The sequence below is a fragment of the Capricornis sumatraensis genome, chromosome 6 (genome assembly GCF_032405125.1).
Source record: "Capricornis sumatraensis isolate serow.1 chromosome 6, serow.2, whole genome shotgun sequence".
Taxonomy (NCBI): Eukaryota; Metazoa; Chordata; class Mammalia; order Artiodactyla; family Bovidae; genus Capricornis; species Capricornis sumatraensis.
The window spans coordinates 72,170,482-72,196,226 of record NC_091074.1 but is presented as its reverse complement, the minus strand read 5'-3'; the positions used below and the strand labels follow the sequence as shown (position 1 = coordinate 72,196,226).

The 25,745-nt window shown below is 44.5% G+C and overlaps 2 protein-coding genes across 2 annotated transcripts; one reads left to right on the top strand and one right to left on the bottom strand.

The window, feature by feature from the left end:
* Window positions 1-12,133: 12,133 nt before the first annotated feature.
* SEC61B (SEC61 translocon subunit beta) lies at window positions 12,134-20,714 on the bottom strand. The gene is made up of 4 exons (XM_068974209.1): window positions 20,604-20,714; window positions 20,325-20,422; window positions 15,845-15,946; window positions 12,134-12,776 (listed from the first exon to the last, which is right to left on the bottom strand). Exons 1-4 carry the CDS (start codon window positions 20,604-20,606, stop codon window positions 12,689-12,691), a joined length of 291 nt encoding a protein of 96 aa, XP_068830310.1. The 5' UTR covers window positions 20,607-20,714; the 3' UTR covers window positions 12,134-12,688.
* Window positions 20,715-21,058: 344 nt separating this feature from the next.
* On the top strand, window positions 21,059-25,417 carry ALG2 (ALG2 alpha-1,3/1,6-mannosyltransferase). Its single transcript, XM_068974473.1, has 2 exons — window positions 21,059-21,406; window positions 24,014-25,417. The coding sequence occupies exons 1-2, from the start codon at window positions 21,059-21,061 to the stop codon at window positions 24,914-24,916; spliced, it is 1,251 nt and encodes a 416-aa protein (XP_068830574.1). The 3' UTR covers window positions 24,917-25,417.
* Window positions 25,418-25,745: the final 328 nt, after the last annotated feature.

Sequence of the window (25,745 nt, the reverse complement as noted above, 5' to 3'; positions counted from 1 at the left end):
GGTGCTCTGAAAGGAAGGAGAAACAAGCAACATGGTGGTACAAATCTCTCTTTCCTCAAGTCTCCTATAAAGGCTGCTGCACATATGGAGATGCCGTGTGTGCATGTAGGGGGAGGTCAGGGGAAGGGGGTTGTGGTTCCTTGTCAATGTGATATGAGGCAGGGACGGCACCGGTGCGAGAGCGAGTTGGTTCTTCCACAAGGCTAATTCCAAATAAATAGGAGCTTGGATGTAGAGAATGAGGAAACAGTAACCCTTCTCTTTTATGCCAGAGAGACTGCTGAAAATGCTTATCTCAGAACACATGGGGTGAGTTTTGAACCATTTGAATTTTTAAAATCTGGATTTGAATGCTAGTCCTACACTTATATACCTGTGTGACTTTGGGAAAAACCTTTAACCTCTCTGGGTCTCAGTTTTCTCATCTGTAACAGGAGGGATTGGTCAAATTAAGTTCTAAGGTCCAATCCAAACCTTTTAATAGTCCATATAAAATATATCATTAAGAGACGATTAAATCCATTAAACCCTAAATGAGAATAAATTCAACTTTATACAAATATGTACTTCCTAAGGAGAAGAATCCATTGTTTCACAAACCACAATTCTTAGAGAAGCAGGATCTCAACTTAGACAAGCCGTGAATGTCTAGTGCAGCTCCTATGCAGTAACCCTTCCCTTACTGTCTTGATACGAATGATAGTGATATTTTCAGCTCCTCACTCCTAGGTGCATGGGTACATTTACATTAGAAAATCTGCTTTAAACCTTGAAATTCATTTCCTTTAAATAAAGATGAAATAGACACAGTGGGAATTTAAAATACATTCTGGTATTATCCCAATATCAGAATGTGTGACATGGAGCTGGGAACATCAACAAGGCCATGGGAGGACTATATTAGACAAATCAGGTAGTTTATTAAACACCCCAGGGCCTTCTCATCATAAATGCAGGCAAGCATCCCCAGAGTAATGGGGAGGGAACCCCTGTGAGCTCTGATCTGTCTATTCTGACATTTAATGAGCATGAATAACCAGGGATGGGCAATATTGTTTATGAGTCCTCGTGAACCCAAGAAAATGATGATTTCAAAGTTCCTTTGGGATCTTTGATGTCTGGTCTATAAAATGTGTCTAAATTAATTGGGCTCTTCCTCATCCTCAGGACCTTGTCTTCAGCTGGACTGGAGCACCACGAGCTCCAGGGGTAAAGGGAAGCGTCTAGAACCCGATTCCTTCACCAGTGAGTATGTCATTGAGTTATTTGCTGAATTATCCTCCAAACTATGATTTGCATCCTGTTTTCTGGCAGCCTACATTTTTGTAGTTGGATGGGGGACAGCTTCCCATTCCCTGCAACTGGAAAGTGGTTTATGTACATCACACCTGTAAACAGAGCTCCTAACTGACATCCACAGAGTAGCCCAAAGAAGGCAGGGACTCCCCAAGAGCAGTGAGCCAGCCCCCCATCTCAGGAGGTATCCAAACAGAATCAGAGACCAAATAGAAGGTTTCATAATTAAATGGGCAGGAAGACAAGAGGACTTAAAGAAGTTCAGTTTTCTTTCAAGTCCTGAAAGTTGGGGATTCTATGACGTATAGAACCAAATGCTATTCAGTGAGAATAATGCTGCTTGTTGTTTAAGGCTTATTATGCACCAAGCACTGTGCTGAATGCTTCGCTTGAGTTCTTTCATTTAATCCTGACATAAAAGGTGGCTTTGCACCCCTTTCACACGGTGCTCTACAGTATCTAAATATCTGCAGGCAAGGGCACTGGAGAAACGAGGTCACACAGCCTCTACGTGCCAGGCTGGATTTCAAGCCCTGGTCTGAGGGCCCCAGAGCGCATGCTTTCTGCCTCTCCAGGGTGCTTCACGCACACAGTGGGCAGAGGACACAGTAATGACTCATGCAGGGAGCTGTCTGGGTCCCACCTACAACCATCTCTCCTCTAGCAACCATTTTGTTCTAGGATTGACTGATTGATTTGGGGATGTGCTGGGTGTTCATTGCTGCGTGGAGGCCTTCTTCAGTTGCAGTGAGCAGGGGCTACCCTCTAGTTGCAGTGCCCAGGCTCCTCACTGTAGTAGTTTCTCTTGTTGAGGAGCACAGGCTCTAGGCACCCAGGCTCAGTAGTTGTGGGCTTAGATTGTCCCACGGCATGTGGATCTTCCCGGACCAGGGCTTGAACCCGTGTCTCCTGCATTGGCAGGTGGATTCTTTACTGCTGAGCCACCAGGATAACCCTAGCAACCATCTTTCAAAGTCTGTACACAAAGGCAGAGGAGAGTCTGGGTGATGGAGCTAGGCAAACAGGGGTTTGGGGCTGAAAGGTCAAAAGCTGCTGTGCTGAGACCATGGGAAAGGTAACCAGAGGAGAGAGCCCTGCAGCTTTGGTTTCCTGAGAGGGGCATTCCAGGGAAGGGAGATTCTAGCCGAAAGTGTTTCTGTTCCTTTGACCACAGCCTTAGTTCCTCTGAAAGACCTTGGCTGAGTGAGATGCTTGCGGCTGGAGCCAAGCCCTCGTCTCTCTCCCCACCATCCCAAACCCCTCACGGCAGAGAACCAACATCTCTGGAGCCTGAGCTGCTGCCCTGGAGCCCACCCCCCCTCAACCTGTTCATGAGCCCACCTGTGTCACCTGGAATCTGGCTACTCTCAGACCCTGAGGTTAGAGTCAGGAGAAGGCGGGAGAGAAATTTAAGAGACTTGGCGTTCCCTCTCTCTCGCTTTCTCCCTCCCTCTCTCCCTCTCGCTCTCTCAAGGCAGCCCCCCGTGGTATTTGTTCTCACAGAGGCCCTAGGAAGAAGGATGGTCACTTGCCTTTCTCCCAGAGATAAATGAAGAGGAGTAAGAAAGTACCTATGTTTGAAGGCAAAATGACGACAATTAATCTCTAAACACAGGGCCTTGCCATTAAATTCTTTGGAGAAACAAGTTTAGGAGTTTAAGGACAGTCGAGAGAATGAAATTGAATTAAGAGAAATAGTAATTAAATCAGGAAAGAAGTTTTTGCAAAGGGAATGGTGAAGGAAATTAAAGCCCATAATGCTGAAAAATGTGGTGGGCAGAGATGGGGCTGGGGTGGGTATGTTTTGTGGAGGAGAGGAAAAGAGCAGACAGCAAAGCGGGTTGGGAGGTGCAGAGTATTTGGCACTCAGGAAAGGCTTTGGAAACTGGTCTCCTTGAGAGAGCAGGTGTCTGGCTCAATTTGGGTCTAAATAGGCCACCTCCTAATGGGGACAAGCTCTCCCTCAGGAAAATAGAAGTATCAGTCGGATAAAGTATAAAAGAGCCATGAAGTAGGGTGACCAGGTGTCCTGGTTTTGCCCAGGACCACCCCAGTTTTAGTACTCAGAGTGCCATGTTCCAGGAAACCCTCAGTCGAGAGTGAGCTGAGACTGTTGGTCACACGAACATGGAGGCAGAGTGCCCTGGTTCCCAGCTCCACCATGCAGTCAGGAGCTCCATGACGCTGGGTGAGTCACTCCATTTCTGTGAGCCTCAGCTCACAGAAGCCTCAGCCCAGATTTCTTACCTACAGAAAGGTCCTGGGTACCTCAAAAGATTAAAGAAGTTGCTGCATGTCGATGTCTAGAACAACGTGCATGAAGTGAAGCTTGATGAATGGGAGCTGAAGTGAACAAGGTGAATAAAGAAAACATAAAATATTAGCAAGCCCAACCCAACAACACGTTAAGAAGTAAAACAGGTGCTTCCCTGGTGGCTCAGTGGTTAAGAATCCATCTTCCAGTGCAGGAGACATGGGTTCAATCCCTGGTCCAGGAAGATCCCACATGCCTCCGAGGTGTTAAGCCTACTGACTCAATTACGGAGCCACGTGCCATACTACTGAAGCGCATGCACCTAGGCCCATGTTCTGCAAGAAGCCATGGCAATGAGAAGCCTGTGCACCACAACCAGAGAGAAAGCCCCTGCAGCAGTGAAGACCCAGCACAGCCACAACTCAATAAATAAAACTGTTTTTAAAAAAGGAGAAGTAAAACACCGTGACTCTTGCAGGGACTCCCCAAGACGACTCACATGTTTGATGATTTTCTAGAATGACTCACAGCACTCATCACATAGTTGTACTCACATCACAGCGAAGGTTTATTACAGTGAAAGGATACATAATAGGGTCTTAGGAGGAAAAAGACATAGGTGAGGTCTGGAGGAATCCATACAGGCTTCCTGTAACCCTTCCCTCCTGTGAGGGACACATCAAGCATGATCCCTTGTCTAGCAGTGAAGAATGCAACCATGTGCGCAAAGTTTCTGCCCAGAAAGCCTGTTAAAGACTCTGGGCCCAAGGATTTTATTGTCAGTGGTTGCCAAGGCTGCCAAGGCATTTTCTGCCTGGCAACTACCAAAGTCTCAGACTCTCAGAAGAAGAACTGGTGTACGAGAGAAATCACACCATCAGTCAGCCTTATCAGTTAGGGAACAGTTTAAATGCCAAGTCTGCAGACCACCAGTCAGGCTCCTACCTTGCAAACTGACCTCTCTAAAACTAGCACTGTCTGACCTGCTATGATAACTCTTTTCATCACAGTGACAGAGTGGAGCTCATTCTAGGAATGTAAGGATAATACACTTAAGTGAAAACTTGAATCTGGACCCCCCTCCAAGCTGCTGTGTATACCCTCAAATCCCAGTGGCTGTTCCAGGCCTTCACTGGTCCAGGCTTTATGATTATTGTATGAATGCCATTCACTCTGCTAAACAAGCTCTGGTCGCTACCAAATTGCCTGCCAAGAATTTAGCACCAACCAAAGTCAGTTCTTGAGTCGGAACACTGGGTTTTCTCAGTTAACCATGACATGAACAAGTCCCAATCCAAATAGAAATTATGCTTACCTCATGCATGAAGTCGGAGAAGGCAATGGCACCCTACTCCAGTACTCTTGCCTAGAAAGTCCCATGGATGGAGGAGCCTGGTGGGCTGCAGTCCATGGGGTCGCTAAGAGTCAGACACGACTGAGCGACTTCACTTTCACTTTTCACTTTCAGGCATTGGAGAAGGAAATGGCAACCCACTCCAGTGTTCTTGCCAGGAGAATCCCAGGGACGGGGGAGCCTGGTGGGCTGCCATCCATGGGGTCGCACAGAGTCGGGCACGACTGAAGCAACTAAGCAGAGAGCATGCATGAAATAGCCTATATTTACATTTGCACTGGGGATATCTACTTCCAGTGATCCAAAATGCTTGTGTTTCCAATTTGGGTACCACCTTTCTCAAGATACCAGAGTAGTGAGTCAGAGTTTGCTGATTTCTTGCTCCCTAGGAGAGGTGTTAGAAAAGTTCAGGCCAGTAGTGGGGCAGGGTTTTTGGAGTTAAGAGATCAAGAGGTTCCATAGCAGCTGCAGATGCCAGAGGACTGGGAAGACAGGAAGAGGGCTGGTGGTTAAAAACATCTCTTGAGAATTCCCAGCTGGCTTCCCTTTTCATATGTACTGGTTTGCTAGTGCTGCCATAACAAGTACCACAAAGGGAGCAGCTTACATGACAGAAACATATCGCCTCACAGTTCTGGAGGCCAGGAGTCCAGAGGCAAGGTGCTGACAGGTTTAGCTGGGAGGGGAAGAGCCAGTTCCAGGCCCCTCCGCTTGGCTTCACGATGAGCATCCTCAGTCCACAAGGCGTTCTCCGGGTGTGGCTGCCTGTGTCCGCATCTCTCCTTCTTAGACGGATGCAGTTCACATCAGATTAAGGACCGTGCTAACGTCTCAGTTTGACTTTATTATTTCCATAAAGACCCCATTTCCAAATAAGGTCACATCCAGAGGTATTAGGGGTTAGGACTTCAGTGTATGAATTTTGGAACACACAATTCAACACATAACAACTTGGAAAAATGTAAGTGAAAATCAGAATTACCTTTAAATAACTTTCATTAGAGGGTTGTGTTTCTTAGCACACTTATCTTTTATTTATGCAAACAATAGTCCAGGAATATTTGAGCTGTATAGAACAGATGAGCATAATGGGAGAGGAGAGGGAAGGCGGAGGGTCAGGGGAAGCGGAGAAAGAGGGAAAAGAAAGAGGAGGAGCAGCGAGCAAGGTCAGACCACCAAGCTGGCGCCAGGTTCAGAGATGAGTGAGAATGACAACTCACCTAAATTTGCTTTAATTTGGGTTTAGGAAACCCACCAACAGGAAGTACAAAGGATATGCACACATTACTACTAACATTTCCCGGCCCCTCACACCACCACTTGAATCTCATTGAGGTGTTTGCAAGTCTGGTGGGTCCAACAGCTCCTCGAGCAGTGACTCCCTGCTTTTCCACCATCAGGATGGATGTCGGGGGAGTGCCATGCCAGTATCTAATGGCCCACCCAGGAAGGAAATCCTTGCCCTCACAATCATGAAATACTTGAGGCACTGTTCATGGTTTTACTGCCGCCTGGAGCCAACTGAAGGTTTCAGTACAGCAAGCCTACTACGAAAGGAAGTCTGACTAGTGTTTGTTTTGCTCATTCAGGCAACACGTGCTCTGTAACAAGAGGTACTACCTTGAGCTGAAGAGAACTAAAGGGAGAACCAGGACTCTGCGGGTTCTCAGGGCCTTCCACCCCACTGCCAGCCAGCCATGCATGCCACTCGATCACAAATACACAAAATGCAATATCACCCAAGGCAGGGTGAATTTCCCCAGACACAGCGCAGAGGCTGCAAAACAAATAGTACCATGGTTAAAGTCTCAAAGAGAAAGGGAGACTCAGTGAACACACTTGTACCTGAGCTGGGCCTGGAGTAAACGACGAGCCTCACTGTGTGACTCCCACTTGACAGAGCCAGGACACCCAGGCCGAGGCAGGCCAGATCTGCCACGGAGCAGAAGCAAGTTCCCCCTAGGAGATTCCAGTGCACGCAAAACTTTGAGAACCCCTGTTTAAATTCTACACCCCAAATCAATTTAGATTGGGCCCTAGGAGAATGAGCTTCCATTCTCTTACTAGCATGCTAAGTCACTTCAGTCGTGTCCAACTTTTTGTGATCCCATAGACTGTAGCCTGGCAGGCTTCTCTGTAATGGGGATTCTCCAGGCAAGAATACTGGAGTGGATTGCCATTTTCTCCTCCAGGGGATCTTACTAACACCTTGTGTATATTATCCAGTAGAATAGCTAAGACCATAGGGACCAGCAAGGACAGGATTTACCATCTGCATCGCCTAAGACCAGAGTCAACAGGGAGAAAAGCAAGTATGTTCACACGGCGAATTTAACCCTTTTATGCGTAATTCAAGTTCTTCTCATGTCTTCATTTGCTTTACGAGGTACAGACTTCCAGACCTTTCCCAAAATGGAGCCATCTAGACTGGGTGTGACTACCTTTGATTCCTGTTAGTTTAATTTGCACATTTTATTTTACCTTTAGCATGGGAAGGAGACCTAGTTGCCAGAGCAACCAGGAGTAGTCTTTAAAAGTTCAGCTTTCACTTTACCCCTGCTTGGTCAGTCTTGCTGTGTTTTTGGCTCACACATCCATCGTCACAGGAATGCAAAACAGTGCAGTTCTACTGGTTGTTTCTCCCTCTTTTATTTCTCCATCAAGTCTTATGAACTTGCTGACTTTCTCCTAAATTTACCAACATTATTTTTTAGTAGCTGACCTTGCTGTTTTTACTCCTTTCCCTTTGATTAACACTGCCCACTGAGCAAAGCCCACCACTTGGTTTACCTAGTTGCAGAGTCTAGCCTCCAGACAGGTCAGCTGGCTTATGCAGAGGACCCAGAGAGGGCTTACAGTGCTGCTCTGAGGTAGAGCCAAGCCTGGAAGCAGGAAGCCTGGTTCTGGCCTCTGCTCTGCTAGACTTCCCCCACTGTCTTGGGTGAGCCCCTCCTCCCTGGACCCTCAGAACTCTGTTGTACAATGAGGAGAACACAGCGAACTCTCAGTCCTTCCAGCTAGGGTATCCCAGGCTTCCCCAGTCTTCCTGTGTTAGACAAGTGGCCGTACAGTATAGATTTCCTGGAAGACAGTTCCAGGTTTGCAATCTCTGACACCATTGCCCGCACAGTCTGAGCATACTGGTTCTTAAGCTGTGGTCCCAACTACTGATTTCGCCAGTAGTTGAGAGGCCCTTGAAGGCACTCCCTGTCTGTTTTATCCATAATCACACAGCTAATATAGAACTTGGAGCCCCAGGAGGTATTGGAATCCTAACACCCAAATGCCCAATGAGTTGCCTGACCATTTCTGAAACCCCAATTGAAAGGCATATCACACAGTGATCAGTACATGTTTGTTGAATGAATAAACACTATGCTTTCTCTACAAACAAGAGTTCCAGAGAATGAGAGCAAGGTTCAGGACAGAAGTAGAGAAAGCAACTTCTTCTGCAGAACCAAAACTGAAGCTGTGTAATGCCTGCTGCTGCTGCTGCTGCTGCTGCTGCTGCTGCTGCTGCTGCTGCTGCTGCTGCTAAGTCGCTTCAATCGTGTCCGATTCTGTGCGACCCCATAGACGGTAGCCCACCAGGCTCCTCCGTCCCTGGGATTCTCCAGGCAAAAACACTGGAGTGGGTTGCCATTTCCTTCTCCAATGCATGAAAGTGAAAAGTGAAAGTGAAGTCGCTCAGTCGTGTCCGACTCTTAGCGACCCCATGGACTGCGGCCCACCAGGCTCCTCCGTCCATGGGAGTTTCCAGGCAAGAGTACTGGAGTAGGGTGCCATTGCCTTCTCCGGTGTAATGCCTGGAGTACACCAAATGATCGTGGATGCTTTCTTGGAATTGTAGGGTTTTTTTTTTTTTGAGATTTATTTATTTTTCTGGCTGGTGGGTAAGTCCTCCTCATTGCTGATGCAGGCCTTCTTTAGTTGTGGAGAGGCTGCTCTCTAGTTGTGGAATGCAGGCTTCTTATTGCAGTGGCTTCTTTTGTTGTGGAGCACAGGCTCATGGGCTGAATATGTGTGGTGCACGGGCTTAGTTGCTCTGCAGCATGTGGGATCTTCCTGGACCAAGGGTTGAACTGGTGTCCCTTGGCATTGCAAGGTGGATTCTTAACCACTGGACCACCAGGGAAGCCCCAAATTCTGTTATTTTTAAAAGCTCTGTGTGAAAGCTCTGTTGTTGTGACACCCTTCCTTGGCCCTCAACCCAAGTACTTAATAATCCTATCTATGTGACTCCAGTCAGAGATCCAGAGTTAAATCCCAACCCTTCCACTCACAAGCAGAACGGTTTAAACTTCAGTTTCCCCTTATGTAAAACGGGGCAAATAGCAAATTCCTTATTAGGTTGTTGATTAAATAAAAAACCAAATTCTAAAACTATTGAGAATGAGCACTCATTAACTGTTAGCTAATTAACAAAGCAACCACTGGATCTTCCTTCTCATTTAGACCTCCTATTGGGTGGGAATTATCGTACGTTAGTCATTTACAGCCGAGGAAAATGAGCCCCCAAGACAAGAGAGACATTCATGATCTCACCACTGATAAATGGCAGGGCCAGCAGGCGAACCCAGGTCAGAAGCACTTCCAAGCCTGGAAGATGGGGTAGTAAATACAGTAAATTTAGAAGTCCTAGTAGTACCCCCAGAGTGGAACAAGCTTAGTCCTGACTGGAACCCTCCTGCTGCAGCATTTGAGGGACAGGGCAGCACAGCTCTGGAGTTCCCAAGGGAGAAGCTTTAGAGACTCAAGAGCATGGCAACGTGTGCCCAGGAACTCCATACACTGTACAGTATTTCCTGTTGAAATAGCTTTGTAGACATTTTCAGTCATTTTAACTTGATGCCAACATTTGCATTTCAGAATTTTTTTTCCCTTTCTTCCTTTGAGGATATTACCTGGAGAAAAAAAAAAAGTGGTGTCTAGACTAAGACAGGTGTGAAAACAGAAACCATGTAACATGTTTCGCCTCTCCCAGGAATAGATTTCTTCTCATCTACTGTTTTCCTGGAAGGCATTCAAGGCACTGTTGGGCTCAGAAATCTGTCTCTCCTTCCTGCACTAGCCTTAGGGACTCCTGGGCCCTTTCCCTAACATGGTTGTTCCCCAGTGACTTAAAATGCTCAGCTCAAATTGCAGTTATCATGTAATTCACCTTCCCACTTTTAAACACTTAGAGCTTCTGTTCAGCATGTACTGGCTGTGTCTATTCAGTAATGGCTAGAATTCTATCCCATAGTCAAGGAAGTTTAAGGGTTTGGGGATCCAAGGTAGCCTCAATGCAGGCAAACATCTGATTTGTTAGGTTTTTGAAATTACTATAAATGGCTCACAAGTCTAAGAATCCCTATTTAAAAAGAAAGGAACATAAAATGCGATATGTACACACAATGGAATATTATTCAGCCTTAAAAAGGAAGGAAATTCTGACATATGCTAAAACAGATGAATCTTGAGGACATGATGCTAAGTAGAATGAGTCATTCACAAAAGGACAAAATATTGTATGATTCCACTCATATGAGGTACTTAGAAAGTCAAATTCATAGAGACAGAAAGTAGAATGGTGGTTGCCAGGGGCTGGGGGAAGGGGGTGGGACAGAGCACAGTTATTATTTAGTGGGTTTCGAGTTTCAGTTTTGCAAGATGGAAGAGTTCTGGAGATGGATAGTGGTGATGGTCACACAAAAATATGAATGTATTCAGTACCACTGACTCGCACACTTAAAAACTGCCAATGTAGTACATTTTATGTTATGTGTATTTTACCACAATTTTTAAAATTGGAAAAAAAGAAAAAGGAACAGCTTGAACACTCTCAGCTATGGTATTAGCATTGTATCATGAGAGCCAAAAACAGCTACATAATAGATGTTGTACATTTTTATGCCCAACCCCCACTGTTCCTTCTGCTGAATGAAGCATTTTGCTCTGCCACTGAAAACTAGCATTTTCTAATAAATCACTGGTTCAGAAAAGTCAGTGACTTTCCGCAATCAGTCCACTAGAGACCACTGCTCAGCAGAGGAGGCTAACAGCAGCATTGTGCAGAGAATGCACCCCTCACAACCAAATAGCTCCCTCAAGTGGCTTTAGCATCTCCCCCAGATAAGATCCTCCAGACAAGAGGAACAGATTTCTTTTCCAAATTAAATGTGTGACTTTTAACTGTTAATGGTACTGTCAACACGAATATCAGAAAAATTCCACTATAGATACTATCATCTTTAATTTCTTTCGAATGAAATTGAGACTTGTTCCTTACTTTCAAAATGAAGATGCTTATTTTGTGCAATAATCAATTCCCAAGATCAGAAGCAATCAGTTTTTCATAATTTTTTCCCAATTTGCCATTTGTTAGGATTTACAAGAGTATGCATGTGTACACTCAGTCGTGTCTGACTCTTTGCAACCCCATGGGCTAGGAGGGGCCCATCAGGCTCCTCTGTCCACGGGATTTCCCAGGCAAGAATGTTGGAGTGGGTTCCCATTTCCTTTTCCAGGGATCTTCCCAACCCAGGGATCAAACCCATTGTCTCCTGTGTCTTCTGCATTAGCAGGTGGATTCTTTACCACTGAGCCACCTGGGAATTTACACTCACGCATGTATTGCCTGAGGAAGTCATTTTTAAAGATATACACTTTCACCACTTAAATTTGGCACTTTGGACCTGAAATTACTTTCAGCCAGGATTTAAGAAAAACACCTATGAAACTGCTTACCTCTTCTAAAAAAAATTTTAATAGGCTTAGAGAAAGATGTTTTCCAAATTACCAGTTTTTTTAAACTAATACACCTCTTCATCATTTTGTGATTCTGCTAGACAACTAGGGTGTTTTACATGGATCTCGTAATGTTTAGAAATTCTGGCTTAGAGTCCTAGACTCAGAGTGCACACCTTTGAGCTACTCTTGGTATTTCCTAGGGTCTATCAGAAACTGAATGCTCATAGCCAGAAGGCAATATAAGCTAAGTAACACTTCAAAAATTTTTATTTTTGGTTAGAATTATAACAACTCAGTTAAGAAATTCTGGTATCTCACACTGATTATTAAGGTCTTTAATTTTAAAAATGAAACAAAATTTTCCATAAGAAATCTAATTTATCAAACAAATTACTTCAAAAGGGGTTTATCGACAAGTGATAAAATAGATTGAAACCCCTCATCTAGACTCATAGGATTAAGAGCTGAAAGAAAGAAAAGGCAGAAATATTATCTGTGGCTTTAGAGACAAAGAACAGAATGAGCAAACATTTCATCCAAGATTTCTGGATGATTTCTATGACGATTCTGTTGGGTACCAGCTGCCTCTGAACACAGATCTGCCTGATGGAGTCATAGGCACACTCCTTGAAAACCACAGAACACTCAAAATGACAATCATCAGGACGGAAATACCTAGAAGAAAACAAGCCAAGGCCAATTACAGCATCTTGGATTTGAATGACTACATGGTCATGTAAGAAACTGTCAATCCAACCAAAAAAAAAAAATCTACACAAAACGATTTCTACATATTTACTTGTAAATCTAAAGGGTGACTAAGTGCCCTAGCAGTCAGGCATCAACAATGAGACTTGGTATAAATGAATTAAAAAGTTTATTAGCCATAGAAAAAAAATGGATTCTTTAATTCTCATTAAGTTCCCTATAAAACAGTAAGCTTGCAGAAAATTTCTTCCTCATGAACAGAAAATCACTATGTTTTTGGTCCAAAATATGTTGGGATTTTTTCCTTTCTTCTTCAGATGACAGACAGATGGATGTAGCCGAATCTATGAACGAGTGTACTTGCCCCAAATGTGCAACATAAATACAGAAGCGATGAACAGAAGACTCATAACCAATACTGGAACAGGGCCCCTGGAAATAAGAAAAGAAGGCATGCTTAGTTTCAGTAGTAATACATTATAATATCTGTAATATTAAAGACTGCCTAGAGGAAAAGGGAGGGGAAGGCACCCAAGATCCATCGAATATAATTTAGATCGTTTAAAAATATTCCAAAAATTATTACTGTGGATATTTTGAGGGTGTGGTGACAGCATTGTGGTTATTTAGAAAGGAGGGATCCTTATCTTTTAATAAAACATACTAAAATATATACAGATAAAAGGATCTGTCTTAGAGATACTAGTCTCTCTGATTTCGTGCATTTGATATTTTCCATAATAAAAAAATTTAAAAATTTTCCCAAACTCTTTAAGTGCAAATGAGCCAATTATCAAACTATTATTTCAAATGAATAAAGACAACCTTCATTGTCTAACTACAATAAAATAGGCATACAAAGATGAATATCACATTATAAGTTATGAGGTGTATTTTAAAAATATGATCCCATATGATCAACAAACTCAAGACACAGGCGAAACAAATATTCATCTCATTTCATAAGGAAGAAAAAGTGAGGCTCAGAGAGATTATTACTTGCCTCAGAAAGCAGAGCCAGAATGGAAAGGCGGGATCTGAACTCAGCTTTTCTGATTCCATACACTGCTCACTTTACTGCTTTAAGGTTCCCGTATTTAAGGAACCAAACATTCTAGGCAACATGGAAAGTTTGACTTCTATTAGTTTACATAAAGAAAGGAAGTATCAACAGATTTTATTCATCAGCCCTTCCCTAAATCAAATGTTTTCCAGGTTAAGAATTAGTACATGGGTTTCTTAAAGATAGAACTCGCTGATTTTACACAACCTGTGAATGTTGACCTCAGTCAAAGATTACAGGCCTCACCTTTCTGACTCTTCTTGCCAACACCAGTTTTGGAGAATTCAAGAGGTCACTTCACCTCCCAGATATACCTGGGGGTGGACAAAGACCCCAGGAATCTTTATAATTAAGGCAGTAGAATAACCCAGCGGAGCAGCAGGTTAACAGTCAATCCACTAGTGGACAATAATCAATACACAGGGATCCAAGTCCTTGGTACACCATGTTGTTCTTCCAGAATTTGTACAATTACGAGAGTAAGCAAATTTCAAAGTCCCCAGGAAGACATCATCGCCACCGTGCACTGGATCACACTCCCTCACTATGAAGCCCCGTTCCATAACATCAGCCAGAGAGCGTGAAGCTGGGAGAGCACTGCTCACAGTCCAGCCGCTGGAGTGTGGAAACCAGCTCTGGCCCTCACAAGCTGTGACTGTGGCCCTGTGATTCACCTTCTCCAAGCCTCAGTTTCCTCATCTGTAAAGTGGGGATAATCATAGCATCTCTCTCATAGGGTTGCTGAGGTATTAAATATATTCACACACCAGTCAGGCTGCTGGTAAGCTCTCTGGAAATGCTATCATTATCAACCTGAAAAAATTTCTAACTCCCAGGAAGAGCTAACAAGCTCCAAGATGTGGATCTGTGTCCTTTCACCACAAACCTCTCTCTGTGGTATGACAATACTGTGGTTTATGACACTTCAAAGGAATGGCCTCTATCGCTTCCTGGGAGGACTCACAGCAGCAGCAAGCCCCACTGCACAAGAGCCCAAAGCAAGCATGAGTCAGACTCACCCATGTGAGGACAGTTGTTTTACCATCTCGAGAAGGGTTAAACTGTTGTTCCCAGGATACCCTAAGAGCAACGGGTTTCAAACTTCCTCTCTCAAATGCTCAGAAAAATTACCTCTAGCAAGGACCAGAAGGTTGTCAGATTGGTGCCAACTCACATATCCCCAACCTCAAGAATCACTTCCTTAAAATACATTCTCACCTTACAAGTCTTCATTATAACATAAAAAAAAAAAAAAATTCGATAAATAAAACCAAATCTCAAGAATTCTAGGGAAATCTTCCTAAATTAAATTTGTGATTCAGGTCAAGCTACTAGTCCAGTTAAATAAACTAACCCAAATAAAGCTGATTTTTGTCTTCTGTGCTGCCGAACAGATGGCATGGAATTTAACAGTCAGAAGAGCTCGGTCCATCTCTGGCTGGCTGTTTGTCTTTGACAAGTAGCTTTGCCTCCCTGAACCTGAGCTTCTGAACCTGAGGTGCTATACAAATGAGAGTTGCTGTCATTATTCCAATTCCTCATCCACTGAATTTAGTCAAGAAATAGCTGTAAGTGGTATCCATAGCCTTCTCTGGTGACTGAGATGGTAAAGAATCTGCCCACAATGTGCGAGAGCCAGGTTTGATTCCAGGGTCAGGAAGATCCCCAGGTGAAGGGAATGGCAACCCACTCCAGTATTCTTACCTGGAGAATTCCATGGACAGAGGAGCCTAGGAAGCTACAGTCCATGGGGTCACAAAGAGTCAGACATGACTAACTCTGAGACTACTAACTCTGAGACATGACTAACACTGAGCGAGAGAGAGAGGCAGTGGTGTCCTGGAGTCTACCTGGTCAGACACCCGTGGGATTAGGTCTACCACAAGGCACCAGAAAGTGAAGTGAGCCAGGCATGGGGAGCAACCCCCGGCATAAGAACTTGGAAAGTGAGAGGGGTTCAATCACCACCCACCAAAGGCAAGGAGGCCTAAGAACTTTTCAGCACAACCTAATGCAGAAACTCCCATTAGGGTGTAATAATATCAGCGTATGCCTCCAGGAGAGCTTTGAAAAATCACCCAGCTCCTATTCAAATGGTTAGTCCTATTTCTCAGTGTGGGACAAGAACAGCAAATGAAGAGCAATTTCATCTAATTAAGCCATTTTCCCTCCAGTTCTCTCTGTTCCCATCATTTATTTTGACAGAGCTACATGAAGGTGTCCCCCCGCTTTCACTCAATTCACGAACGGATGTCATTCTGAGCCCTAAAGTAACTGGCTGGTACATGAACAAACCAAACCCAGCCCACCTGGCACAAAGAAAGCTGCTGTGTATTATCAGTCTCATCAAAGCAAACATCACTGGTGGCAGAGACACGGTGCTGCCAAAAGGCTCTGTGATTCTGGACAGAATCACAGGCCTGCTCCCAAGACTTACACTTTGAGCCCTGGTGAATCCTCTGTGTAGAATCGCCACATCCCCCCAGTGCCTGCTGAGGTCGTACGTCCTGCGCTCCTTGTTCCACAGCTGGCATTCTTCCTGTGAGAGAAAAAAGTATGTTACGAATGGCCTTTTCTTGGAAACTCTTATCAGAGCATTATGACATATGCTACCATTATATTTTTAAAGAACCAAAAAATTAACTTTTTCTTTGCTAATACCTTCCAAAGTTTTGTTTTTACTCCACTAATCATGATAACCACTAATAATTGAGTGCCTGCCATAGGCTGATGCATATAATAACCCAGAAAACAATTAAGATTTAAAAATGACTACTTTAAGATCTTTTCAAATCACTGTATTTTCTACAAAAGAGACCAAAAAAAAAAAAGTAAGTTGTAATCCAGGTCTCAAAACAGAGTACACATTTGTTGAAAAATTATTTTGTAGTCTGTTTTCATTATTTTGATATACTGACCATATATCTCAGACAGAGGTAGGATGTGAAAAATGCGGAAACACCCAACCAGAAACTCGACCCTCACAAGGGGATCAAGGCTTGTGAAGTGAACTGTGTGGGGAAGGCAGCCTTAGCACACAGAAGCAGTGAACAGCACTAATGCCACTGACCTGGAAGGAACCAGGGACTCCCTCCTGTCCCCTCCCGGGTCACTGGAAACCCTCCCCAGCAGCTATCCCCTCATACAGCACTCCTCCAGTTCCACTTCTCATCTCCACTCAAGAGTGAGAGTGGGACCACTTGAAAAGAAGCAGTAAGTGTGAGAGAGGTCATAAGAACCTTCTTCAGCCCATTTATCACCAATTTATAAATTCTAGGGAAGGGGACAGGAAGAGGAGAGATAGAAAGCCACGTTTCATCACTGCCCCCCACCATTAACCAAATCCTCAAAATCCTGTTCCAGTTATCTGTGGGCTGCTGGTTCTGGATTTTTGAGGAGACGGGCATAGAGGGAAAGACCAAAAGTGAACACCCTGTCCCCACCATCTCTTCTCACTGTCCTCCAAACTCTGATCCTGCTCCCACCTCACCCTACCATGGACCTAATCCCACACTCTGAATGCAAGAAGCACTGGGAGCCTGCCCTGCTGTGTTGAATGGAAGAATGGAGGCATGGTTCCAGTGTGGACTCTGGCAAAAAGAGCTGCGTTCATGTTAGAAGTCTAAAAACAGCGTCAAACAATGATTTAGGTGTACTGTACCCAAAAGATGATATTTCAGACATGTTAATTATGGGCCATGTGGTCAGCTGGGAACTTCTAACTCCATCTGTATGACTGTTTCTATGGGAAAACTGATTTTAAATATAATTACACAAGGATTTACAGACTAATTCATACCCAGAAGATCTTTCACATACAGATACACATCATCTACTCGGTGGCCTAAGTACATGAAATCTGAACAAGATGATACACCCAGCGTGGACCTGACAAGTCTTCGCTGAGCCGAGACTGGGACCCATGAGCTTTCTCCTGCTCCCACTCCCACCCTACTCCAGTTCCTGTCTTCAGCATCTCAAGGAGCCCCCCACCCCCTCACGGAATCAGTCTAGCCTCTCTGAAGAGTTATTACATCTGCTGGCACACAGGACACTTTAAACTAAATTTCTTTGGGGTCTATTTTACGCTTTCTTTCCGGCCACTGTGTAACTGCCCCTTCTATGCCATAACACAGTGGTTCTCATAACCAGCGTTTAACATGCTTTGTTCTGACTTGGTGGTCTTCTGGCTGTTCCACGGCCTGACTTGCTCCCTTGTCTCTTTCAGGTTTCAAATCACATGTCACCTACTCTGAACACCCTATCCCTACACACTCTCTATTCCACACCCAACTTTTTTCTTGGCCTTACTGCCTGAAATTATCTATCTGCCTCGGCTGTGGTCTCTTACATTGGAATATAAGGTTCAGAGGTCAAACCCTATCTAGTTTCTCCACAAATAAAGCCTCGTAATAGGAACAGAGCCTGGCATGCACCCTCAAGTATCCATTTGATCACTTCCTTAATACCCCTGGCTAGTCCATCATCTTACTATCCCTGACTCCCATTAATCCTAAACACTGTAGCTTTTATAGCTTTACAGTTGATAATGCACTATTGTTCCTTTTCGTCCCAGCAATTTCCTTTTATATGGTTAACAGCAGAGCAAGGACTCTAACCCTAGCCTGACCTTAATTCCCAGAGTTTCTTCTCCAAGGTACTACCTCTATTACCTCATTGAACATGGAGACAAAATGCAACTATGGGAGCTATATGATGCATAGCACTATTAACTATTAGCTTCAACTTTTTCTTACAAACTCACAAAAAGGGAATATATTCATAGACAGCCAATATCTATTATATTACACTCACGAAGTAACACTTAAAAGAGTACCAACATTCTAGAAGAGAACTCTGTAGAGTCTCTCAATACAACCATGGTCTATCTAGTCACACTGGCCCCAGCCACACTGAATTCTAAAAGATGACACCAACACCCACAACTTGATAAGCTACATTTATCCTCAGATATTTGTTTCTCCATTTCACTTGTGCAGCAATTATTTCATTTTTATTAAGTAAATAATTGTGTTATATTTAATAAGTACATGATTTTTTTTTTCCGATAAAAGTTCTCAGATGACCCAACTTCCTGTCACAATACTACTAATTCTCATTAACTAGACCCATTCCCCAAGGAACTGTACCTACTGTACATGTTTTCCATTCCAGTACAAAGAATCTCTGAAACCCAGGGTGGAAACAAGACAGCACTGCAAGACCAAATAACCTACACCACAGCTTTCCAGCTGGTCCATCCCCACCTTGCCTTGAACATCTTGATGACAGGGCATGAGTCAGGATCATCTTAGCATTTCTGACGGTTCCACTAAAGTTTTGTGTTTTGGTTTTTTTTTTTTGCTCTAAGATGAACTCTGTCTCAGGTGAGTTCATATCATCAGTTTTAGATTTACTTACTGTAGCCAATAAGAAAAGTCTCATCCCTCGTCACCTCGTCACATCCTTGAGGACAGTTTTCATGTATCTGTTCAAGTTCTTTTCCTCTCTAGATAACAACCCCCCTTCCAAAGGGGGGAAAAAAAATCTCAAGACTACAGGGTGGTTTGAGTCCTTCCTTCACTCACCATCTATTGTTTTATGGTAAGACAGAGATAACAGGCAGTTTCTGTCAAAGTCTAATGAAGGAGGTAAATTTGGAAACACAAATGCTATCAGAAGGGCATGAACAAAATGCTTGGGTGTAAAAGAGAAGACTAGCAGCTACTGTTGCCTTTGGAGTTAGGAAGGCCTCTAGTGGAAATAACCTCTGAGCCTAGTCTTCAAGATATACAGAAACTGGGGAGGGTGGAGGTGGGGGGAATGGATGTCTAGTGAGTTCAGAAAACAGTAATAAACTCACTGTTGCTAGATCATAAAGAGAGAGAAGAGAATCAGTTAGACTGGAGGGGGAGAAAAAAAAAAAACCCCACCACAAAGAGTCTTGGTAACCCTCTCCCCGTCCCCTCCAGTGTTTAAGCAACAAGAAACTAACACCGAAGCTAACCAACAGTGTGACAGAATCAGAGAAGAGGACACAATAGGGTGCAAATTACCTGGAGAGGAGACCAGTTAGGTACAAAATTTCTCTAGATGAGAGAAACTGAGGGCTAAACTGATGAGAAGGTTTTAGTGTGCAATATAAACGTACTGAATAAAGACAGCATTAAAAAAAATCCAAGATGATGCTGAAGTTCTGGCTTTGGGCGAAAGAGTTTAAACAGTACCATAAGACGTAAGGAGACATAATTAGGGGCGGGAGCTGAGGTGAACGGAGAAGGCGATGGCACCCCACTCCAGTACTCTTGCCTGGGAAATCCCATGGACAGGGGAGCCTGGTAGGCTGCAGTCCATGGGGTCGTGAACATTTGGACACGACTGAGTGACTTCACTTTCACTTTTCACTTTCATGCATTGGAGAAGGAAATGCCAACCCACTCCAGTGTTCTTGCCTGGAGAATCCCAGGGACGGGGGAGCCTGATGGGCTGCCATCTCTGGGGTCGCAGAGAGTCGGACACGACTGAAGCGACTTAGCAGCAGCAGCAGCTGAGGTGAAAGGAGACTGAACTGCGCATTGAACGAGTCATGTTAGACTGAGTGTGTATGGGACTTCCAGATAGAAATGTGCTAGGCTCAGGTCTAAAGATACCAGTTTAAGGACGTCACTTTTCTCAATGCTGTGACCTTACTCCAGTTTAACTTTCCTTTTCCAAGAGTGATACTCAAAACTGAGCAAAGAAAATGTTGCCTCCCTCTCGAGACATAAAAGACCCAAAACTCTTTACCCGTATGGCCACATCACAAGAAGTTTTGCCCCTATGGATCTTAACATTCCGGGGTCTCCTTCTCAAGACCAACGAATTCTTGGGCTCCATCCCTAGGAGCCCACAGCCGCAAAATTCGCAAGAATCCTTACCTCTGCCGGACAGTGGATCCTGCCGCCCGGGCCGCCACTGCTTTGCTGGGAGAGCGCCCTGAGGAGCCCACGTTAGTGCCACTGGGGGCCGGGCCAGGCTGCAGAGGAAGACAAGGACAGAGACTGGTGAGCGCCGCCGGTCAGCCCCCAGTCTCCTGGCCCAGACGGCCGAGACCGGGACACGCACTGGGAAGCTGGGGAAGGCAAGGAAACTGCGGGAGGCAGGAATCGGGGCGCCTGGGAGAAAGCGGGACAAGGAGGGAGACTGGGGCCACATACCATGTTGAAGACAGGACGGTGGCAGGGAGCTGAAGTGAACCGCAGAGGAGCGGTAGAGCCTCGCACGCAGAGAAATAACCCAGGTCCCGCCCCAGACTCGCTGGCAGGGCCCTCGCTGACTCCGGGACGCCTGGGCTGTCCCACGATATGCCTGTAGCAATTCTGCTCTGAGAGATTTGATGAGCAGCTGTATGGGAATTACAGGCCTCCTGTATTTTTCTCTTTGGCCACAACGTCCTTCCTAGAATCAAGTCTCTACCAATGGGAAGATCTAGCCATGGTCAGACGAGAAATTTCCTCCGGCAGTTACTAGACACCCACAGATTCGCGCTGATGTGGCCTAACCGACGCACGCGCCGCTAGGGCCAGCTGGGAAGCCGGACTAAGGAACCTGCGCGGAAGCCCTTAAGACGGCTGGTGGCACGGGTGTTCCGCGCAGGCGTGGCTCCTTGGCCATGGCGGAGAAGCCGGGCCAAGATGCGGACTCAGGTCCTAAGCCAACCGTGCTGTTCCTGCACCCAGACCTGGGCGTGGGCGGCGCCGAGCGTCTGGTGCTCGACGCAGCGCTGGCGCTGCAGGCGCGCGGATGTAGCGTGAAGATCTGGACGGCGCACTACGACCCGGGCCACTGCTTCGCGGAGAGCCGTGAGCTGTCGGTGCACTGCGCCGGGGACTGGCTGCCTCGCAGCCTGGGCTGGGGCGGCCGTGGCGCCGCTGTCTGCGCCTACGTGCGCATGATCTTCTTGGCTCTCTACGTGCTGTTCCTTGGCGATGAGGAGTTCGACGTGGTCGTGTGCGACCAGGTGAGGCGGCCCCGCCCGACCCTCGCGGTTCCCGTTGACTCACTCCTGAGAAGTGCCACCCCCCCCCCCCAACCAGGACCTCTGCTGATCTCTTTCGGTCTGTGGTTCGGAAAGGTGGGAACTGATCTGCAGAGGGTAGAGTGGGAGTGACACCACGGAGCTCGAACTTTAGTATGGACATGCTATAACTTGGCCCCACCCTCAGGAGTTTTCATCCTGGGCCGCTGAGGTGTGCCCCCGAAATCTGCATTTTCACTGGATCATCGGGTGATTCTGAAGCATATGGGCCTTGGTGCTCGCTCTAAGAAACGCAAACATTAGAAGCCAGCCTTCAGTCAAGTTTTACTTCTCAGTAACTTGTGTCTTTCCTATTGGCATTATTCCTGTTGACACTACTTCCAGGCTACCCGTGTGCCATTATAACTTTCGCTGTCAAGCACTCTGCTCCTCAGTAGTGTAGGGTGTTTATAAACACCCGAAGCTCATGTCATGTCCCTGTTAAAACTTTAACATGGCTCCCCATTAGCCTTTGGAGAAGTCCAAGCCCTTTACCTGGATCTGGACTCTAGCTATTCTAGATCCTTTTTATGTCTCTTTCCCCCCCTCATCCCCCCCCAAAATTTTTTTTTTTATTTTAAAAAGTAACATTTACTCAGGACTAAAAATTCAAATACTGTGAAAGACTAAATGCAAAAACCCCATCCTGGTTCCGCTCCCTAAAGAGAGACACTGTTAACAGTTTCTGTATGCATTCAGAAATTCTTTGTGGCTGTACTAGCATATGATGTCTGTTTATAGATGCATCTTTTTATTTATAATTAGGATTATGACACGCCTACTATTGGTCAACTTGCTCTTTTTCACCAAAAAGTTTTGCTTAGGACTTCCTTATATATCAATATTACAGATTCACTTCATTCTTCACAACGACTGGAAAATTTGCTTTTGTTTGACCTTGTCATACTTTATACATTTTTCTGCTAAAGGACAGTAGCAGTGTGACCAGGTTTTTTGTGTGAGTAAATCGGTTTTGGGGTTTTTTTTGTTTTTGTTTTTTTGGCCACACTGCACAACATGTAGGATCTAGTTCCCTGACCAGGGATGGAACCCACACCCCATGCATTGAAAGAGCAGTGTCTTGACCACTGGACCACCGAGAAGTCCCAGTTCAGTGTTGTAATAAACATCCTTATATATTCTTTTTTTTTGTATTTCTGCAAGCACTGTCTTTGAAATTCATAGAAATAAAACTGGTAGGTCCAAAAGTTGTGTGTCTTAAATGACAGTAGAGCTTGCCAAATTTGCCTTCCAAAGAGGCTGTGTCCTTCTAGTCTCCCACAGCAATAGAGCCTCTTACTCTGTGCACATTGGCTATTGTAAACTGTTTTAATCTTTGCCAAACTGATAGGTAGAAATGGCATCACGTTTGTATCTGTATTTAATTGTTAACTTCCGAGTTACTTTTCTCATCCTTGCTTGTGTCCAGGTTACTTCTTTTGGAGAAACATGGGCATTTACCAAGCAATCCACACGTGTAAAACTAGTCAGTAAGCATCAGGCAGCTGAGAATGTAGTGGACAAACGAGCTTGGCCGAGCCTGGATTCTAGTTCCATGTCTGCTACTTTCTAACTAGCTTTGAATAAATCTCTCAATACCCATAAAGCTCACCTTTTTCAGATGTTAAGTGAGCTAGAGATTAAGTGATTTGTAAAGATTACTCAACAGGAAGGAAAGTCTCTAGTGACGATTATGGTTAACATTTCAATAAATACTGAGCACATAGTGTGTGCTACATTCTTACAGGTTTTACATAACACCAGTGCCCTTAATAATGACCAAAACTGTATATATATATTAACTATAAATGTCACCACCTTACAGAACAAGGCCCACAGAGAGTTAAATTAGTCACACAGCTAGCCCTGGCAATCTTGATTCCACTCTAAACTACATTAAACTACTATAGATCATTCATTCAGTTCCTTAGGAGGAGGTAGATTCTGGAGTGACTCCAGTGTGGTAGCCACTAGCCCTGGGTGACTTTTAAACACTTGAAATGTGGCCAGCCTGAACTGAGATGTACTGTAAGAGTAAAATACACATCTGATTTTAAAGATTTAATGTGAAAAAAAGAGATGAGAAGATTTTATTAACTTCTTCTTTTTTTTTTTTTTTTATTAAATTTTAAAATCTTTAATTCTTACATGTGTTCCCAAACATGAAACCCCCTCCCACCTCCCTCCCCATAACATCTCTGTGGGTGATCAATTATGTTTGAAGTGATAATACTTTAGAATACATTAAAATTAACCTTTAAAAAGTTGTTGCGTAGTTACTAAATTTTTTTCTTTCCCTTGGACAGAGCTGTTCTAGAGGAAACCACTGGACTTGCAACTTTAAATATTTAGCATGTATCCAGAAAATGTCTCCCAACCTTCTATACGCCAGGCGTTGTACTAGGTGAGAGTCTGGGGGAACACAAAGGAAAATCAGACATTGCCCACAAGGGGCTCACAAACAAAGAGGCAGGGCAGGTGCCTGTTCGTTTAATTTGGCTGAAGTTTAGTTGACCAGTCACTTCATCTCCTGATTCTTGCTTTGGCTAGGTGTCTGCCTGTATCCCCGTGTTCAAGCTGGCCAGACGGCGTAAGAAAATCCTGTTTTACTGTCACTTCCCAGATCTGCTTCTCACCAGGAGAGATTCTTTTATTAAACGCCTATACAGGGCCCCAATCGACTGGGTAGAGGAATATACCACAGGCATGGCAGACTGCATCTTGGTCAACAGCCGGTTCACAGCTGCCGTTTTCAAGGAAACGTTCAAGTCCCTGTCTCACATAGACCCTGCTGTCCTCTATCCATCTCTGAATATCGTCAGCTTTGATTGTGCTATTCCTGAAAAGCTTGATGACATAGTCCCCCAGGGGAAAAAATTCATATTCCTCTCCATCAACAGGTATGAAAGGAAGAAAAATCTGACTTTGGCACTAGAAGCCCTTGTAAAGCTGCGTGGAAGATTGACATCCCAAGATTGGGACAAAGTTCATCTCATCATTGCAGGTGGTTATGATGAGAGAGTCCTGGAGAACGTACAGCACTACCAGGAGCTGAAGAAAATGGTCCAGCAGTCTGACCTCGGTCAGTATGTGACCTTCATTCGGTCTTGCTCAGACAAACAGAAAATCTCACTCCTCCGAGGCTGCACGTGTGTGCTTTACACACCAAGCAATGAGCACTTTGGCATCGTTCCCTTAGAGGCCATGTACATGCAGTGCCCCGTCATTGCTGTTAATTCAGGTGGGCCCTTGGAGTCCATCGTCCACAGTGTCACAGGGTTTCTGTGTGACCCTGACCCAGAACACTTCTCAGAAGCAATAGAAAAGTTCATCCATGAACCTTCCTTAAAAGCCACAATGGGACTGGCTGGAAGAAACTGGGTGAAAGAGAAGTTTTCCCCTGAAGCATTTACCGAACAGCTTTACCAATATGTCACCAAACTGCTGGTATAATCATATTTTTTTTTGAAGTTTTTATGCTGTATTCATTAATATCACATTTGTAGATTATACAGCCAGCTTTGAAACCAAAGGAAAAAAACCTAGTATCTAGTACAGAAGAAAATTTTTTAAAATATACTTGAATCTGAGTCACTTTCCTCTACCCTATACCTTCCAGACTACTTTTTCAGAAGAACAATATTTTTTATGCTACAATAATTCTAATTATTACCAATGGTGATTAAGATATAAATGTGGTACAGTTCCATGTTCAGCAGAATATTTTAATTATATGTTCTCTAGATTACTGTCACATACTTATAAACTTTGAGTCATATTGTGCCTTATTTGGTTTTAATACTTAAAATGTATCATCAAAGTTGATTAATTTGGCTCCACGAGAAGACAATTACTGTAGTTCCTAGAATCAGTCCACCTCAGTGTTCGGTGACCTCTGTGAGGAAATTTTTGTTAGTCATACCTTTGCCTGGACCCATAGCAAGAATGCTCTGTGTTTTTTGTTTTTTAAGAAGATGGTTTATTGTGTTTCGCACACAGATATGATAATAAAAGATATTTATCGTAGGAAGAGAGAAAATACTAGATTTTAGCCTCCGTGATCTATTATGTGGTATTAGGAATGTAGACAGCCAAGCCTGAAGTCAGAAACTAGGGTAACTGGATATTGGAATGAATGGCTGTCGTCACACATGTGGTGCATTTTGTTTAGGGCAGTGCAGGAGACCTGGGTTTGATCCCTGTGTCGGGAAGATCCCCTGGAGAAGGAAATGGCAAACTACTGCAGTATCCTTGCCTGGAAAATCCCATGGACCGAGGATCC